This window comes from Protomyctophum bolini, assembly GCF_963924005.1.
Source record: "Protomyctophum bolini genome assembly, chromosome: 17".
NCBI classification, from domain to species: Eukaryota; Metazoa; Chordata; class Actinopteri; order Myctophiformes; family Myctophidae; genus Protomyctophum; species Protomyctophum bolini.
In genome coordinates, this window is record NC_137878.1 from 15552069 (window position 1) to 15571388 (window position 19320).

The following is a 19320-nucleotide window of genomic DNA, read 5'->3' on the forward strand; positions in this document are numbered from 1 at the left end:
TGTTTAGTTTTTTTAAAATATTGATTCAAAAGCGCTGATCATTGGACCGTCAAACTGTCTGCTAAAGCAGCTAACAGTACGTTGTATGTCTCATGCAGGTAATTGACAATGATGATGAGAACGTTCCATATAGCAACAGGTGCAAATCATTCTCTTCAAGAGTGTAATGTGAATATACTAGGTACAGTATATAGTATATACTGTACCTAGTATATTCACATTACACTCTTGAAGATTGCATTGCACATACTGTATATACTATATACAGTATGTGCAATGCAATCTTTAATTATTATTCAATCCCTGGCTGTAGAACCTGCAGAGTTTCCTGGGTCAACCCAACGTTCTGGAGAGCGTGGACCTGTCCAACACAGACTGTTCTTTAGAGCCGGTAAGGCCAGGGAACAACACACGCTGATCGTTCTTTAATGAAAACATAAGGTCCGACAACACCCTGCTGAACTCTGTGCTGCTTCCAGGTGTGTGCGTCGCTGCTGAGAGGATCTCTGAAGCACCTGTCTGTCCTTAACATGTCCAGAACGGTGTTCTCACACAGCAGGTCAGACCTCTAACCTTTCAACCATGGAAATAAACTCTTCTGTATATATTCTTAGTGCTGTGGTTCCCAAAGTGAGGTCCGGGGACCCCCAGCGGTCCTTGAGGGAGTTCCAGGGGGTCCCCAGCTAAATGATAGTTTTGAAACCAAATGGATCCTTAAGGGTCTGTAACTCTGAGAGTGTACAAATGGAACCAAATGGACCCCAATCTACGTACAAGTCATGTTACACATAGCAGTTAACGTTGTGAGCTTGTAGATCTGCTATTTTCACCAAATATTTGTCTATTTTTGTCGAATGTTTTCCTATAGAACGTCGCAGTCCCGCCTCCTTTCATGACAACGAGTGGCCCGAAAGAGAATTTCCAATACATTTTCCCCATAGACGTTTCAGAATGTATTTATTTAAAGACCTGTAAGAAAAACAACAAAAAAATTGTTGTTCCCTGCCCTTTTTTTGTTCTTTCTAATTATTTGTTCGGCCCAAAAGATTGTGTTTATTGTCATGAGTTGTCACCATCTGAGTTGGCTTTGTCCGAGGCTTACAGGTCTTTAAATAAATACTTTCTGAAACGAAAAATGAATGTGAAATTATCTTCCGGGCTGCACGTCGTGGGTGGGACTGCGACACTCTAGACATGCCCAGAGTTAGTGTGGTCAGAGCATGTGGTCTAGGCTAGCCCAGAACCCGTCTGTGGAAACTAATGGTGTGTTTTAGATATATTTGGTGGGAACGTATTTAAATTTTCAAAGGGCTATATGATGGAAAAGTCACTGATCTCCTTTTTTACAACCCAACCTCTTCATTTTGAACGCATGTTTTCTCATCTAACTCGTCAATAAAAGCTCACTTGAGAAGTTTACCACTTTAGCTATAAAGTATAACCATGCAAAACAATCTATACTGTACATTTTGTTCATTACACTGTATAATATAAACATTGGTACATATCATACCTAAATATTACTATCATAAATTAAGCATAACAATTGCTGGGATGTAAGTAGTGTTGTCTATTCTGTCCCGTCCCACAGGAAGAGTAAAGAAGTGGCGCCGTCCTTTAAGCAGTTTTTCAGCCAAGCTCAGTCCCTTACCTCTGTCAGTGTGTCAGGAACCAGACTGCCTCTGGAGGCTCTCAAGTAAGCCCACCACCACTTTACTGTACTGTAATGTGTTGCATGATATTAAAAAGGCAGCAGTTGTTTTGTGATTTAAGGCAGTATAGTGGTTTCTGCTCAACCACTGCTTTACTGCTATTTTTACGGCATTGCTCTGCAAGAGGCAAGCCATCTACAAGAGGGTCTATGTGTGTGTCTGTGTGTCCAGAGCTAATCTTGTGAACTCTGCACCAAACTATGTGATTATGATTATTATACTAGTAGGCCACAGTAGTACCTCCACTATGTATTTGTATTTATTCAACTAATATTATTATTTACATATTTAACTTTAATAAGTCACATCATGAGGTTGTGATCAGGCTGAAACCTGGCCCGAGAACACACTTATCCAAATGATCAGTTTTATTGTAATATGAATAAACAAACCATTTGCCAGTCAGTGGTTGCATAAGATGCCTGATAGTGTCTAAAATCTTAATCCCCAAAACCCCTCCCATGAAGACGACGTGTAAAACAGTTTGAATGCAGCCTCATTCATTGGGTAGTATAAAATCAGTTATAAATCGATAGTTACGTATGTAACTACGGTTCTATGAGTCCCGAATGACCGCCAGAGGCGGTGCTTTAAGCATGAATATGTCCTTCGCGCATGCGTCGTCGAGTGTTGTATACAAACAAAGTCAATTTTGACCCCGTGATGACCCGAAGTAGTCTATATCTTCCGGCAGTCTGCAGGGGATCAGTCTCTACAGAATTTTCTCGCGCGAACACGAGGATTCTGAGTGACAGAGTGCCTCTGGCGGTCATTCGGGACTCATAGAACCGTAGTTACATACGTAACTATCGTTCTATTTCGTCCCTGCTGACCGCCAGAGGCGGTGCTTTAAGCATGAATGACTTATGCCAGCCAAGTCACGAGGGATCCTGATCACAAACCATAAGGAGTAGGCTTGGAGGAGTCTCGTAAGAGGACCACGTCCAGCGGGTGGGGAGTGGCAACACTCACCCAGAGGAACAGACAACTCGCTGTGATGCCCATGAGGCAGCGGCACAGATATATTCCAGGGGTACTTCCCTCGGGGGAGCCCATGATTTGGGGACGCTCCCGTTAAGAGTGGCACCTCACGCCAAATGGTAAGGTACGATCACTCGCCCCATAAACGTGGTTGATGGCATCCACAATAGTGTGGGGCGGGCGCTGTCTGGAGAGAGCGCTACCTTTGAAAGGGCCATCGTCACAACGGAACAGCCATTCTGACCGCCGAAAGCATTCGGCAGGTCTAACAAGCGGCTCTCAGGGCCCACACTGGGCGCAATAGGTCCCGCTCGTCCATCCACTCTCCTGGTGGAGGGTAAAACTATGCTAGCCGTATAGGCTGGTTGAGGTGTGTATGTGACAGCACCCTCAGGAGGAACACTGTTCGGCCACAGAGACACTCAGGCCGTCTGAGCTTTGCTTCGGACGCAAGTCACTAACAGACAGGACGTGCCGCTCACGGACACGCTTCGTTACAGCAATATTGATTCTAGCATATCAACATGATATTGCCCCTACTTATGCTTTTAGAGTAGGAGATCAGCCCTTGTCTAGGAGGGACTGCGGAACTCCAGACAGGTAGGCAGAGCAGCGCACTAGGTCTTTGCTCTGGCCTCAGTTGGAAATAGGTTCCATCGGTTATCGTACAGTAGCCTGATGGATGTCATGGATGTCACCCTTGAATTCAGGGTGGCATGCCTGGCTGGTTCTACACAGCGGTTCAGGGCCGCCAGTGGCCAAACGCACAGTTGGGGGCGTTGAGCATTTGAATGTCGTATCCGACCGCCTCCCAGTTGGGGAGACCTCTGTCGGGGAGACGCCATGGCGTCCTCCGACTGAGTCTGTTCAGTAGAGGAGACCAAGTACTTCTTGGCTGGGGGGGGGGGGGGGGGGGGGGCAACCAGCAGTATGGTGTGACCCTCCTAAATAACTCTGAGGCGCTGGTCGTATCAGAGAGGCAGTGGCAAGGCATATGCAGTGCCTCTGGCAGTGCGCATTTAAAAGGATAGTGCCCTGTGGGCGGTGGTCTGCTTAGGGCCATGTGTGTCAGGAACGATGTAGGTCGTTCTGTTCATACTGGCTATGTGGCAGGACGCCTAAGAAGTCCAGCAGGCTGACAGCCATTTGTGGCGTTCAGGTTCTATGAAACCGTCGGACCCTTGCGTCCTGGCCCGGTGGGCTGGGTGTCTCCGTTAGGGAGAACCAGGGAGGTTAGTGAGGTCCAGGGTGAGGAGGTCCACCTCCGCTCTGCCGAGGTAGCCTCTGATTAGTGTTCACCACCACTGGATGGGGTACCGCTCCCCTCATGGAAGCTTTCGATGGGAGGGAGAGCCTACCATGTAGTCCCGCTCTCCACTCAGACAACTTGCCTATAGGCTGATCGGGCGGGGAGGCTGCCCAAGTCAGGGGGGGGTCCATAGACACCTACAGCAGCCAAGCAAACGTGGCCCTGCCCGATGACTTAAGTGATACACGATCGAGGTGTTGCCCGAGCGTATGAGAATGTGCTCGCCTCTCCTGTACGGCAGGAAGTGCTGTAGAGCGGAGCACACCACTTGCCGCTCCAGCACATTGCCGTGTTCGGCCCAGTAGACTGGCACGAACTTCATAAACCTGTTGGGTCCCATCAGATTCAAGACATGTCGACACCCGTCTGTCTTGCGTCACAAGGAAGTATGTAGATCGGACTTCCCTTAGTGTGACTGAGGATATACAGCCTCTGTTGCGCCCTTGGGCAGGAGGACACATCACTCCTGGTCTGATAGTAGGGCTCTCGTCATGTTGCTGATAATGGCCATTTTGACCCGCCGGATATGGGGGGCTGGCGTCAGAAGGCGCTGCACAGCCCGGAGAGTCACAGTCAGGTCCCTGCGTGGGACGCCAGGGAACACGCTGGCCTCTAGTGTGGGCCGGCGGTGATACGTGAGCTCCGAGGGCAGTCAAGATGATTTCATCAATGTTGGAGCTCGGCCCTTTGGCGTGAGTGTTGTAGGCCTACAAGCTGCAGCCTGGTCTTCCCCACCTGGATGGTTCGCTCCGGTGCTTCTCGCCCCGGCTGAACCACCTAGTGCTCCTGGCTCCTCAGGGAGACTACGGAGAGTTGGCCTAGTCTCATCAGTCAAGCTTGACTGTGGAAACCCGGCTTGGCGACGGGCTAGAGATACGATGGACATCAGCCGTCCGTGCTCTGAGGACATGACGCCAATGCCTCCAGTGATACACCAAAGGTGGCTGAGCCAGTATTAACGTTGCCACTATTAGGTGTGAAAAGGAGGCCCCAGTGAGCAGGTTGCCTGTGCTCCTGTACTGGGGTCGAGGTCACCTAGCGTTCTGCCGCCGGGCCTCGTTGGAGAACACAATGAGGGATGCAGTGACAGGCTTGGTGGCTGGCATGTAACCCAGGCCAGCCCTTATCGCCTTGTGCGTTCTAATCTATTAAAGTGTCAAGTCGCAACGGGTTGTCTCAGGACACTTTTTCCAATCAGGGCAGGGCTGCCAGGATTTCACCATCGGTATAGAGATGGGAGAAGGCCCTGATCGTCCGCCCGGCAGGCCTGTAGCTGACTCAGGTACAGGCGTGTGGGACGGCGAAGACAGCAAGGCCGCGTCTGAAGAAGGCGCTTGGAGGAGCCGACTGCCTGCTTTACTATGCGTTCCACGGCTATGCGCATGAGCTGAGAAGTGGGAGGCTGGCTCTGATGCCTGGGAGGCACTGCCTTCTGCATCTTCCTCATAGTCATGGAAGTGCATAGCGTAAGCTGTCGGGGAGAGCACATCAACCTCGAGTCAGCTGTGGCATTAGAGAGGGAGGCGCTTCGGCACCCTCCGAGGTGCCTAGGTGTCATCCGAAGTGAGCATGGACCTCATGTGGGCCAACTCCGCAGATAGCTGAGCCCTCTCGGATCTGCTGTAGCCAGCGGTCAGACCTTTTCCTCCTGGCACACGGGGCAGGACCAAGGTCGGCTCACGGCTGAAGGAGAGCTTCAAAAGAGGTACAAAAGTGGGAGCTCTCCATTGTGGTGGCACCGGTTACTCTGGACCGGCCGGTGCGCACAAGTCCCAACTAGCCCAGGGCGCGGACGCTGCTGGTTGCTAGGTGTTGGCCGTATGCTGGGGGGAGGAGGCGCGTACGCTGCCTGTACCAGCAGAGGCTTTCGAGGTACAAAAAGCGGGAGCTTTCAGTTGTGGTGGCACTGGTTCCTTTGGACCGGCTGGTGCACACCAGTCCCAACTAGCCCAGGGCGCGGACGCTACTGGTTGCTAGGGGTGGAGCCGTATGCTGTAGGAAGGGAGCGCGGACGCTGCCTGTACCAGCAGAGGCTTTAACTTAGATCGGCATCTAATGACTTAATCAAAAAACTGAATGCTGCTATACCTGCCGCAGCATGCATTTACGTTTTATGCAAATGCTCATTGTAGCACTTTGATTCAACCAGATGTAAAGTGCATCATAGAAACAGCACACAGACGTTGCTGTTAGATACTGTGCGACCTGCATGGTCGCGGTGGGGGAGGGGAGCTCGTACGCTACCTGTACCCCCGGCAGAGGCTTACTTATAAATTATGATAATAAAGTAGCCTCCAGTCAAGGTTTAGACGCTGCTATGTAGCAGCTGTAGTGTTCCTATGCGAACGCTTATCCCAGCACTATGACGTTTATCCAAACTCCAAGTGCATTATTATTAGTGTGGTTGCCCTAAAAGGGCAACCAGACTATTGTAATTTATGTTTGCTAGTCCAGAGCGAAACAAAAGACCCTTCCAATACACTAGTCAAGTGTGCACTACTACGCATTCATGCTGGGAGGAGGGAGCACTAACGCTGCCTACCCCAGCCAGAGGTTTGGTTAAATAAACCGACACAAGCTAGTTTTGGAGAAAAGGCTACAACCGATAGCTCCACCAATAGGGGCCTGCACCTGCCGAAGGAAGGGAGCGTGTACGCTGCCTGTATCAGCTGCAGCTAATGAACAGAACAAGCTATGCCCTGATAGCTGTTAATAAATGCTTGAGCTAACAAACATTAGTAGTAACTAAGTAACATCAAGCTGGCCGTATGCTGGAGGAGCGGAGCGCATACGCTGCCTGCCCTGTACCAGCTGGGCCAACAGACAGTAAAGCAAGCTACACGTATACACAGATAGCTTTTTTTATCTTAGATAGTATAATAAGCGCTTGGGCTACAACTACAGGTAGCAGCGCCAGTTAGAGATCTATGCTGGAGACCAGCTGGGCTACCAAAAACAAGACAAGCTATAGCCTGTTCATAAACAGCTTTAGCTTTAAACTACTGGTAGCTGCTGTGAGCTACGCTGGCAGCAGCGCCAGATACCCTGTGCTGGGGACCAGCTGGGTTAATGGGACCTACAGGTGGACAAACCAAGTTGCACCCACTGTATATGCAAAAAACTGTCAATGGAGCTTTGAGCTCCAGACATAATAATAACAATAAACTTTATTTATATAGCACATTTTCATACATAAAATGTAACTCAAAGTGCTTCACATTAAAATAAATAATATAAGATAATACTGTATAATAATACATACGGTAGCAGCTTCAGCTAGGCCCACTGCTGGGGGCCAGCTGGGTTAACAACCAGACAGGCTATGTACACCAATAGCTATTTAGCTACAGACTATACTGGTAGCAACATCAATACCCTGGGAGGACGCAGGTAGCTGCTCCTGTACCGGGCTAATAATAACAACAAGAATACAAGCTATTCGCAAAAGCAGTTAAGCTTGAATGCTGCCAATATTGGTATATATATATACCAATATATATATATAGGCCCCTGTATGGCTTTGGCCAGCGGGGCTTGTCAACAGAAAATGCCGGTTAGCCTTAACTAACTTAAGTCATAAGTTATATGTCGACTGCTGAGAGTATACTATGTAGCAACAGTGCTTGCCATCAGCAGGGGCTAAACAAAGCTTTAAAGTAGCGTGTTTATCAAACGAAGGTAAGATGACAGTGTTCTTATCCTTCGGCAAGTCTTATAGTCACTTATACCTCCCAATGTATGAATGAATGAATCATTGTAAAGCGCTTTGAGCACTTGGGAAAAACGCTATAATAATGCAATTAATTATTATTATTATTATAATAATAAGCGCTAGCGTTCACAGTCGAACAAAACTTGTATGCAGAGCAGGGAGGCGGCGCAAACGCAGCCTATACTCCCAAGAGGTTATGCCATGATAAAATATATCATATGATTTGAACGTCTGTTAGCGTTCGCAGTCGAACAAGCCTCGTCTGCAGAGCAGGGAGGCGGCGCAAACGCAGCCTATACTCCCAAGAGGTTATGCCATGATAAAATATATCATATCATTTGGACGTCTGTTTAGCGGGGATAGCACCACTTTAAACGATAACGTACCTTTTGTCCGAGGGGGGTTAGCCTTCCTTACCGGCGAGAGAGATTGGACGCTCCTGCGTCCACGTGAATCCGCGAAATAAACTCCATTCATCGAGGAGATAGAAAACCATAGTCGCAGTTCCTGGAGGGCGAACAAACGCTACTCCGACAGGCAGTCACGCCGTCACAGAACTACCGGCGACCAGGTACAGGCACCGTAGCTGCATATTGTATTGCATAGCAATACCTCGCAGCCCAGTGCAAATTTCTCACCACGACGCGCGAGAAAAATTAGAGACTGATCCCCTGCAGACTGCCGGAAGATATAGACTACTTCGGGTCATCACGGGGTCAAAATTGACTTTGTTTGTATACAACACTCGACGACGCATGCGCGAAGGACATATTCATGCTTAAAGCACCGCCTCTGGCGGTCAGCAGGGACGAAATAGAACAGGCTTTTGTCTCTACTACTCTATATTGCAGAAGGCTTTGTTTTTTTTGAGAACCAGTCTGTTGAGTTTCTGCAGGCATGTTCTGTTCTGTTCTGTGCCCACAGGTCATTGTTCTTACTCTGTTCTGTGTCCTCAGGTCATTGTTATTGGGTCTGGGCTGTAACCCCAACCTCAGTGAGGTGTCCCTGGATCTCAGCTGCTGTGAGGTAAACGCTCACTCTCTGCCAAAGGGCCTTTAGCATAGCACCGTTCAATAAGCACAATATTAAGTGTCCCTATTCTGAGCATGTCATAATAAATGTGAACAATCCACATTCACAGTGTGTCACAATGCTTGTAGATCGACTGTGGCAAAAAATAAATATATATATTTGGTGTCGAGGGGAAAAAGGAGGGGACCAATCCGACCCTGGGGGACACCCTGGGGGTAATTCAGCTCATAATTCATTTCTGACATGATGTTTTATTAACAAAAATAATGAACAGTCTTTGTTTTACTCTCTGCTCAGCTGCGTTCTGGAGGATCTCAGATCTTAGAAGGTTGTATTGCTGAGATACCCAACATCTCCAGTCTGGACATCTCTGATAACGGTCAGTATATCTGAGGTGCATACTGTACTGTATATCCATTTTGTGAAGATCTTGCAAACAGCAGTCTCCTCTGTATAATATTTAAAATAATCCTCAAAACTGTTTTAATAAGGTTTGGACATGGATCTGACCACTCTGTTGGTGTGGCTTGCTAAGAATCGCTCCATCAGACACCTTTCACTGGGCAAGAACTTCAATAACATCAAGTCCAAGTGGGTGACAAACTCTGACAAGCATTAAGAGATAAATCAAGACAACTCTGTTCTGTCATTGGATCATGATCATTGTGCTCAGTGTCACCTTCTGTTTCCTTCCTCCAGGAACATGTCTCAGGTCCTGGACAACCTGGTACACATGATTCAGGAAGAAGAATCGGTCAGTGAATCTATGCTAAGAAACCTTGGAACCAGGGTTGTCCCGATCCGATCACATGATCATTTTAAATGAGTAAAAGAAACTCGATCGGGACATCACTAGTATCAATATTATATCCATATCATGATATTAGACTGGATATTGTCTGTGATTTTGGATATTGTACTATTGTGATATGGCAAAAGTGTTCTATAAAAATATAAATATCAGAGAGGGTCGGTATCGACGTACAGATACTCAAAATCAAATGATCGGAATCTGGATCTAGAGAAAAAAACGTGATCGGGACATCCCTACTTGACACTCATCTTTTTAAGCTCTCTATAATGAGCTTAATGGGGGGTGGGAGTGTTTGCTGGGAGAGTACAATCATCCAATCTGCTGGTTAAGCAACTCAAAGCAATGGTGAATACCAACCATTTGCCATTTTGGCACAATTTGTGGAGGCGCTACCCACACGTTTAGTTGTGTTGCTAATTAAAGGCATTAGAAATGCATTTGAAATTAAATACATTTTCAAGATTCCAATTTAAAAATAGCAAAAAATTATTCAGGATTTAAATTCAAATAATAGCAAAAATAGCTGATCTACAAGCTCAAAACATGTTGCAATGCAACGTGTTTTGATCTTGTAGATCGGCTATTTTTGCTATATGCAATGTGGCCCTCTGGAGTGAGTGTGGAAATGTAGTGGCCCTCTCCACCGTCAAAGTTGCCCACCCCTGCTGTAGTGTGATACAATTTGGTGTTAATTTACGAAGAAGGAAGGCTTACCGCAGGTTACTTTATTGAAGAGAGAAGACACAACGTTTCAACCATTTAAATTTGCGAAGAAAACACAAAAATATGTTATATATATATAATATATATATATATAGAAAATATATTTCTACCCAACAATACACAGTATATTTGAAATCTCTCCACCAGCCTCTGACCTCGCTGTCCCTGGCCGACTCCAGACTGAAGGCGGACCTGTCCATTGTTCTGAGTGCTCTGGGCAGCAACACCTCTCTGATCAAACTGGACATCAGTGGCAACAACATGGGAGACATGGGAGCAAAGATGCTGGCTAAAGCTCTGCAGATCAACACCAAACTCAGGTCAGCAGGGAAACTCTCGCTGTTAGTAGTATTTACTTAAGTAAAAGTATTATGCCACAAATTAGAAATGCTCTGTTACAAGTAAAAGTCCGGTATTCAAACTGTACTTGAGTAAAAGTATGTGTTGGCATGATCAAAATATCCTTAAAGTACAAATTGTATATAATATAATATATAAATATAAATTGTGCAGAATGTGCAATTTCACAAGTTTGCAAAATGTATGACATAAAGTAACTAATAACTAAAGTTTTAAAATAATTGTAGTGGAGTAAAAGTACAATATTTTATTTGAGAATGAGATGTACAAGTAAAAAGTATTGAAAATTGGAAGTACTCCAGTAAAGTAAAAAATACCTCAGAATGATACAGTACAGTACTTGAGTACACATACTTTACACCAGTGGAAACACTTCAGAGATGACATTTTAAGTTGAGGACTAGGGCACAAGGGACTAGGGCACAGAGGACTAGGGCACAGAGGGCTTGAGTGGCAAGATAAGAAAACTTGGCACGGCAAGTTTATTTGTATAACAGCACATTTCAACAAGGCAATAAAAAGTGCCTTACACAGCATACATTAAGAGCATCAAGACAAAAGAATATAGCATTCTTGACTCCGCTATACTCAGTGGAAAGTAAAGCCCCTTTGAGATACTTTCTCAAGGTCTTGCTGGATAAAATACTGTTAAATAGTATATTATAACAACTTAATAGTATTTAAAAATCACACCCATGTGAAGTGAAGGTCACTCTTATCATAATACATCATCTTACATCATCTCATTCTGGCCAATCACAATTTGCGTCCTGACTTTTCCGTCTTCACTTTTCTGATCTCACTTTTATCTTCAATATGCTCAGCCAATCAAATCATCCCTATGGGGTAATGCCACATGATGTCATCTTCAAAAGCCATGCATTGGAGGGGCTAGCGCCCCCTCAAAAATCGTTGTTACAAGAAGAGTCTGGTCAACAACTCCAAAAAGTCAATATTGAGGTCCTGAGAAAAGTTTTGTTTAAATTGTGGCTCTCTGGAGAGATATTCTGAAACCCAGCTTGTGTGTGTGTGTGTGTGTGTGTGTGTGTGTGTGTGTGTGTGTGTGTGTGTGTGTTTCCAGGACGGTGGTATGGGATAGGAACAACATCACCCCTCAGGGCCTACAGGACGTGGCTGCCGCCCTGGAAAAGTATGTACACTGTATAGTGTATACCCAAGCCCCCAGTAAGGCTATCCAACGTTGAAAATGCCACTACCTACTTGCGAAATGGGGAATTGCAGCACTTTAATGGAGGTGGACGGACGTTCATGACGTCACGTGCGTATGCCCGACCGGGGCTAGGCTAGGCTAAACTTCCGCTCGCTCGAGCCATTGTCTTGTAATTATACTTCCGGAAGTCTTCCGGGTGCTTCAAAACGCCACTGAGCAACTTCCACTGAAATGAAGTACACTTTTAACGAGTTCTAAAGAAAATAAAAAGTTATTTGTAGGCAGTCTCTAATCAGCTGGTTATGGTCAAGGTCTTGTGAAACATATATTTGGAATCTCTTCTCTGCCTCACACTTGCCCATAATTGATACAGTTTTTAATTTCCGCCACCAACCAGTTTCTTATTCCTTCACCAGAAACTACACCATTCGTTTCATGCCTATGCCCATCATGGACGCTGCCCAGGCTCTGAAGGCCAGCCCAGAGAAGACTGAGGATGCCCTGTTGAAGGTCACCGTCCTGTCTTTTATCACCTCATTGTGAAGGTTAACTCTAGGATGTGCACATGAAAATGTGAATTCAGGGTATTTGTTGAGCTATGCCTTCAAAACACAAGATACTTGTATGTCTTCATATTAAAAGTAGTGAAAATATGCGATCTTGTCAAACAGCCCAAACATCTACAGGTATGTCTTGTGATCAGGTTCGTAAGCTGAATGCCTATGATAGTCCATAGTGCTGTACAAAACAAAAGTAACACCAAAAAGGTGTGGGTGAAGAACTTCACTGTTGTGTTTGTACATTATGTTGTGCAAACACACACTCATGGCCAATTTACAATTTGTTGTACGACCACGTTGTACTATGATGTTTAAATCAGGCTTTACATACACAGATAAAACGTATGTGTTTGTGTGTAGATGGAGCAGTACCTGTTGAGGAACCACGAGACTCGTAAATACTTCCAGGAGCAAGCCTACAGGCTGCAGCAGGGCATTGTCACCACCACCACGCAACAGGTAAAACATCTACACACACATGATGCACTCATGAACAAAGTGAGTACTACAATACAATGTGATATTTCATGTTAAGATTGAAACCAACAGTAGAATACATGTTCAGATGAAGCATCTTCCATTAACCCATTTTGGGCGGGAACCCCTTTTGGTGTTAGCATTATGTAATGCTTTAGCTATTTATATACTGACTGATATACGACTGACATAGGAACATAGCTTTTTCAGAAAACTGTCAGGATTTAGAAAACATTTTTAGAATCTGATCTCAGGTCAAAATGGGTTAAAGAAAATGTCTTCAGCTGATTGGTTGGCTGTATGTAAGCAGCAGGAAGTAGGAACCTACATTTTTAGAACGATAACTGATTTTAAAATATACATATCATGCTAATTGTTTATGAAACCGAGCACTAGTGTAGGCTTTCACAAATTGTTGATTGGGAATTGGGAACAAAAAAAGGATGTAATCCCTGTGTCTCCTGTACGGTTGGTGCGTGTGACCCTGGTTATGAGGTGTGACCCATGCAGCGCCTGCTTCTGTTTCAGCTCATGGACACGATGTGTGTGAAGGTGCAGGACCACCTGAACTCTCTGAGGTTCACAGAGACCGACTCCGTCCAGGAGGACATGAAGGTGGCAGAGAACCTCATGCAGGATGCCAGGAACTCCAAGACGGTACTGAGAATCACACAAAATGAGACGGAACCACACAAGCCCTATAGACTCTCTGCTCTGGGGTGAACATCTTGGGCTAAAATAGCAGTTCATCTACTAGCACATCTATATGTGAGCTAGTAGATCGGGTAAGAGGTGTAGGTACAGAAGGGGGCGGGGGGGGGGGGGTTAGTTAGTTGATTTCTGTCATAATTTGACAATATAGTCTAAATATAACAACTCTACACACTATAGATACAGGCAACACGATAATTATTGGGATTGGGGACTGGCTTCCTGTATGGAAGCCAGTCAATGATAATACATAATACATACAAAAAACGATGATTGCTGTTTAATAGTAATTTTACATTTCATATCACACGCCATTGATACTCTTGTATATTTCACTCGCAAAAAAAATAATATATCTAGAAAAAGTGCGCTCCTCATTGCGCAGTGTCAGTCGTGAGGTGCAGCCACTGTATCAGGACTCGAGGAAGTTGCACGGGAAATAATTGTACCACAGAGAACTGTTAGTATTTGAGGTGGAAAATGGGATGCTTGATTTGTTGAATTTTGTTGCATTTTTGCTAAAGGGTCCCCTCACGCGAACTTTGGAAGACACTCCCAAGACAACCCATCGTAATGGAATATGAAAGTCAACACCCACTAAATCCTATTTTTTGTTTTCTCGATGGCAGCGAGCAAACTCAGGTTTGCCGTTTCTGTTGTCATTGCTGCTAGTTCCCACTTGATGTCGTGTGGGAGATCAGACTGCTCTAGACCGTATTGAACAACTGCCAGTTTGCATAACATCTTGAGTCTAGGACTTAAGTGTAAGATCTGTAAGATGAGTTGTGTCTGGGTTGCGTCTCTGTGTCCTCCTAAGAGGATGACACGATCTCCCACCATGCAACTGCACACAGAAGACCTCCAAATCAGGCCTTTCCCCTTGGGGTGAACCTTCTTCCAGGAGAAGGTCTCTGTATTTAATTTCCACAGATCATTCAAGTACTGCCCTTGATCAAAGTTGTAGCCGCCAAATATGTACAGCTCTCTATTGTAGGCAAAGGCCGCATGACCCTCACATTGTTCTGGAAGAGGCGGTACAGACGGTGTGCTCAGCCAGATGTTGCTCTCTGTGTCAAACACTCTGATGAGGTTGTACTTGTCCTTGTCCTGAAGGTCCCCTTGGCCCCCGAATACAAACATCTTTGTCCCGATGATGGTGGTAGAGTGACATCCTGAAACTCGCACTGGAGTGTCTCTTGTGTTAATTAAAGTCCAGAACATTGTGCTAGTGTCCAACTTGTAGATGTCATTGGTGAGTCCAGTCAGCCGGTGTCCTCCATAGATATACATGGCCTTCCTCAAAACGCAGGCGGAGTGGGCCCACCTCCCCTCCGGAACGTCCCCGGAAACCTGGGGCTTGAACCATCGTTGGGTGTCCACATCAAATGCATACGTTACGTCCCAGTATTCTCCGCCCTGAATCCAGATGCGGTTGTCCTCCTTTATTAGCTTAAAGTTCACTAAACCCCCCTGGATGTAGATGGCATCTTCTATGAGCACCGCGGTGTGGCCGTGACGGATGGAGGGAACCTCGCTGGGACATTCCCCTCGTCCGCTCGTCACAGGTGTCAGATCCATCCAGCACAAAGACAGCGTATTGAAGACGTGCACGTCAATTGGATCCTGGCCGTTGGTCTTATAGAGCCCTCCGAAAAAGTACACATTGTCCCCCACGGCCACGGCGGGACAAGTTAGCAAGTGTGGCTTTGGATCATCGTTCAGGAACACCGGCCCTCTTTTCAGGGGATCCGTCCAGCACAACATCTGACGTTGATCTCCTGTCTCCGACTCTCTGCTCCACTCTGTAAATATCCTTAGTTATCTCTCTTCCATCTCTCCCGATGTCTGCAACATTTTATATGCTTCCCAGGGGTCAGGTTTGATGTCAAGCACAACACAAACCGTTGCCATGTGTAACCCAGTAGACAATCTGGGAACCCAAAATAGTGAAGACCGTATTTCGGCTTGTTTACGCTCTTTCAGCCCTCCTCTTCCGGTGGTGCTCCTTCGTACACGTAACGGGAATTGCCATTCAGCTGCCGAGCTGTGTGTGTGCGTGCGTGCTGAATCTGAATATTCCCCTCTCTCTCTCTCTCTCTCTCTCTCTCTCTCTTTCTCTTTCTCCCACTCCCTCCAGCTCCTTCGTAACCTGTACCACCTGAAGAGTGGGGGGGTCAGGGAGCCGTGTGTGGGGGCCATCCAGGACAAACTGGAGTCCATGGCGGGAGAGGTCTCGGCGGTCCTGGATGAACAACTACAGGTAGGGTTGTTACTGATGCTGCTTTGTGCTTTCTCAATTCAAAACAGTATGAAGGAGTGAAATAATTTGTTCCCTTCTTGAGAGCATAAAACAAATGGATCTTTAACCCTCAAGAGTTAAAGATCTATAAGGGTCCATTTGGTTACCTACTCTCCATCATTTAGCTGGGGACCACCTGGAACCCCCTCAAGGACCAATGGTGGTCCCCAGACCACTGGTTGAAAACCACTGCTATAGATCAGTGGAGGGTGGAAAAGAGAAAAACACTGCCCTCTGCTGTTTCTTTCCTTTGAATTTGCAGCTCTGAAATCTGTTCTTGAGAGAAATTAGACGTTTGCCCGGGACCCAAAACCTGTGTGTGTGTATACAGTATATATATATATATTTATATAATAATACACACATTAATTTCTGTCTCTCTCTGTCTCTCTCTCCCCTCCCCCCCCCCTCCCCCTCAGGCATTGCTCCAGTCAATGGTGGACACGGCGGAGAGCCTCTGTCCTCACGCGATGAAGAGGAGCAGCCTTCGTCAGGACCTGGTCAAGAACAGCACAGGGAGGATGACTGTTCCACGGAGCTTCATCACCACAACGTTGCTGGAACAGTCAGGGGTGGACATTATCAACAAGATCAGGTGGGTGGATGTGGGTCGGAGTCCCGCCCCCTCTCAGAATGATGAGCGGCCCGGAAGAGAATTCACCATTCGTTTTTCACATAGACGTTTCAAAAAGTATTCATTTAAAGATATTTTTTGCTTTGGACAAAGCCAAATCTTGTTGTGATAAATCATGACAATAAACACAATGTTTTGGACCGATCAAATAATTAGAAAGAAGAAAAACAAAAATAAGGGTTGTACCCTGCCCTGTCTTTAAATAAATACTTTTTGAAACGTCTATGGCAATTATAATGTGGTTGTCCACAAATGGACAACCACAGTCGTCTGACTCGTCTCTAGACTCTAGACTCTAGATAACACAGATAACCAGGGCAGTCTGATGCACTTCATATGATCACATGCCTACTCCCAACGTCATGGGTTTGAATGTGTCTTGTGACCTGCTGTGCAATGAGACACTGTTATGTTTATCCTGATGTGTGCTGCGTGTGTTTTTTTGTTTTCTTTCTAGTGAGGTGAAGCTGAGCCTGGCGTCGTTTCTGTCAGACCGCATCGTAGATGATATCCTGGAGTCTTTGTCCCGATCCCAGCACACTCTAGTTAGTGACTTATGATCATTTACCCTACTGAATGTCTAATGATCTGTCACTTTTACATCCATCTATCCATCTCCCTCTTCACTCACTTACCTATCTATCCTCCCATTTACCCATCCATTCTTCCACTCACCCATCCAGCCTTTCATCTACACCCACCCTAATTCCTCTATCCACCCATTCATCCATCCGATCATTCACACATCCGTCCATGCTGTCCTCCTCTTCTCGCCTGCAGTCAGACCATCTGACAGGGAAGGGCCAGCCGCTGGTCCGCCATGTTCCCCAGATGGAGGCCGAGGTTCTGGATGAGACAATTCTCCAGCCTGAGAACCAAGAGCAGAACACCAGGGTAGTAGACCACGCCCACAGGCTGGAGGAAATGGACACTTGCATGGTAGGTTTTTTCAGTTTTCTTTCGTTATTTTTATTTAGTATAGATATCTCCAAAGCAAATTTTATTAATCAAATTAAATCAAAACTTAAGCTAGGCTGTGATTAAAAGCCAATCTAATAGTGTAGTCCAGTTGTTTTCGATCTACAAGCTTGAAACCCTAATCAACCCTAATTCTAATCAACGTGTCCCATTGTGTTGAGCTTATCGACTATTTTTTTTGATTATTTTATTGTGAGAAAGAATTAATATGAATAATTAATTAAATAAATAATAATTTAATTAAAAATAAATTACCTTCACAAAATATGAATGCCAGATTGAAAGTGGGTTAAATATTTTTGTTAGGGTATAGAATCTGTTGGGAATTGAGTGCGCCCAAAGTACAGATATAATTAGTAAATTGAAATATATATAAATATAACATAACATTTCTTATATTTGCATATTACACATAAAAATGTGTGTTTCTTCTTCAAAATCCCAAAACACACCTCGACTTGTCTCACGGAACACCAGTGTGCCTCGGCACACCATTTGAGAATCACTGTTTTAATCAAATTGACTTTTTCTCCTCTCCAGATGACTCCTAAGTCTAAGAGGAAGAGTATTCTTGTCCGGATGCTGCGACCGGTCTCTGTGGCGTTTGGTGAGTCGCTGACAGAACTGAACTTCACACAGTGACACAACTCTGTTCTTTACTGTTCTGCTAGTCTCGCATGGCCAGATTGTTGCCTCCCACACATTTCAAATGCTTCCGGTCATAGTACAGTCTGGAGCACAGAAGCTCTCATCACGAACGGATGTGAAGCCTCCTCCCCACTAACGTTTAATCTTTACAGCCACACAAATTGATCCTAATATCAATTAAAATCATTGAAGCTTGTATAGATTGCTGCTTAGCAGAAGTTAAAAAATAAAGTGTAAAGACATTTAAAAATATATGTTCATGAATGGAAATGACAGCTTCCTTTACTCGGATTTCGGGTAGTTCCAGACTCTATATATCATTCAGAGATTGTTGAATAGTTGTCTGGCTTTTTAGTAACTACAATTATGGTTTTGTATGGAGGATATTGTCATGAGAAATGAAAATACGTTAACATTGCCAAAGCAAAACAAACACTCAGCACAAAATAATGTATGTACATTTGAAAGGGAATAGAAATGATGTGTACACAGAGCATTACATTACTGTATTATACTGTATTACTATTATACTGTATATCCACATAGGAAAGGTTTGCTTGGGGTAAGCTTTTGCAAGTTTGTGCACAAATAGAAGTTGTTTTTCAAAGGTAGTTTGTATATAATATACAGTGTTTCTAAAAAAGATAAAATGTGTTTAATGGTAATTGCTCTGTAATAGTCTTTAAAGCTGCTATATGACATTAATATGTCCACATTTTTATTTATATATTTATTTATATTCAGACAGCCAGCAATGAGTAAAACGCTCCCAAAACAATAGTTTCTGTGACACATCTAGGGGCCACAATCTGAATTCAAAGATTTTCCTAAAAGCATTGTCATTCCTAATTGTTTAGTCATTTCGACAAAAAAATCAAACAACAATAAAATAAAATATAATCACTACAATCAGTACAATCAAATACAGTCAGACAATAAGATAGGAGGTGATCAAATCAAAGGTTTAAATTTAAGCTAGTCTGTGATTAAAAGCCAAGTCAGTTCGGAAAGGTCTGTCTTCTCTAGGGAACCAAGTCTGCCTCTGACTGCCTTTGTCGATCACAATACTTCTCATTGAGTCTGTACTTTAGTCTGTACTTTACGGTTATGGGTCAGTCAAAATCCTCAGGTACTGTATTCTGCACGGTGTATTCTCTTCTTAGGGCCAAACAGCATTCTAGTTTTCTCTGCTTTCGGGT

At 45.0% G+C, this 19320-nt stretch overlaps 1 protein-coding gene across 2 annotated transcripts in view; it reads left to right on the plus strand.

Moving 5' to 3' along the window:
* The window catches only part of carmil1 (capping protein regulator and myosin 1 linker 1), a 65467-nt gene that overhangs the window by 32542 nt on the left and 13605 nt on the right, over positions 1-19320 (plus strand). For both annotated transcript variants that reach the window (XM_080788271.1, XM_080788270.1), the window contains exons 14-30: positions 314-391; positions 480-559; positions 1592-1696; positions 8671-8740; positions 9044-9125; positions 9238-9337; positions 9446-9500; positions 10431-10603; positions 11725-11793; positions 12231-12324; positions 12735-12833; positions 13380-13508; positions 15700-15822; positions 16281-16456; positions 16953-17040; positions 17276-17434; positions 18014-18080. In XM_080788271.1, the coding sequence (XP_080644397.1) occupies positions 314-391; positions 480-559; positions 1592-1696; positions 8671-8740; positions 9044-9125; positions 9238-9337; positions 9446-9500; positions 10431-10603; positions 11725-11793; positions 12231-12324; positions 12735-12833; positions 13380-13508; positions 15700-15822; positions 16281-16456; positions 16953-17040; positions 17276-17434; positions 18014-18080 (1747 nt within the window). The remainder of the gene's footprint in view (positions 1-313; positions 392-479; positions 560-1591; positions 1697-8670; positions 8741-9043; positions 9126-9237; positions 9338-9445; positions 9501-10430; positions 10604-11724; positions 11794-12230; positions 12325-12734; positions 12834-13379; positions 13509-15699; positions 15823-16280; positions 16457-16952; positions 17041-17275; positions 17435-18013; positions 18081-19320) is intronic.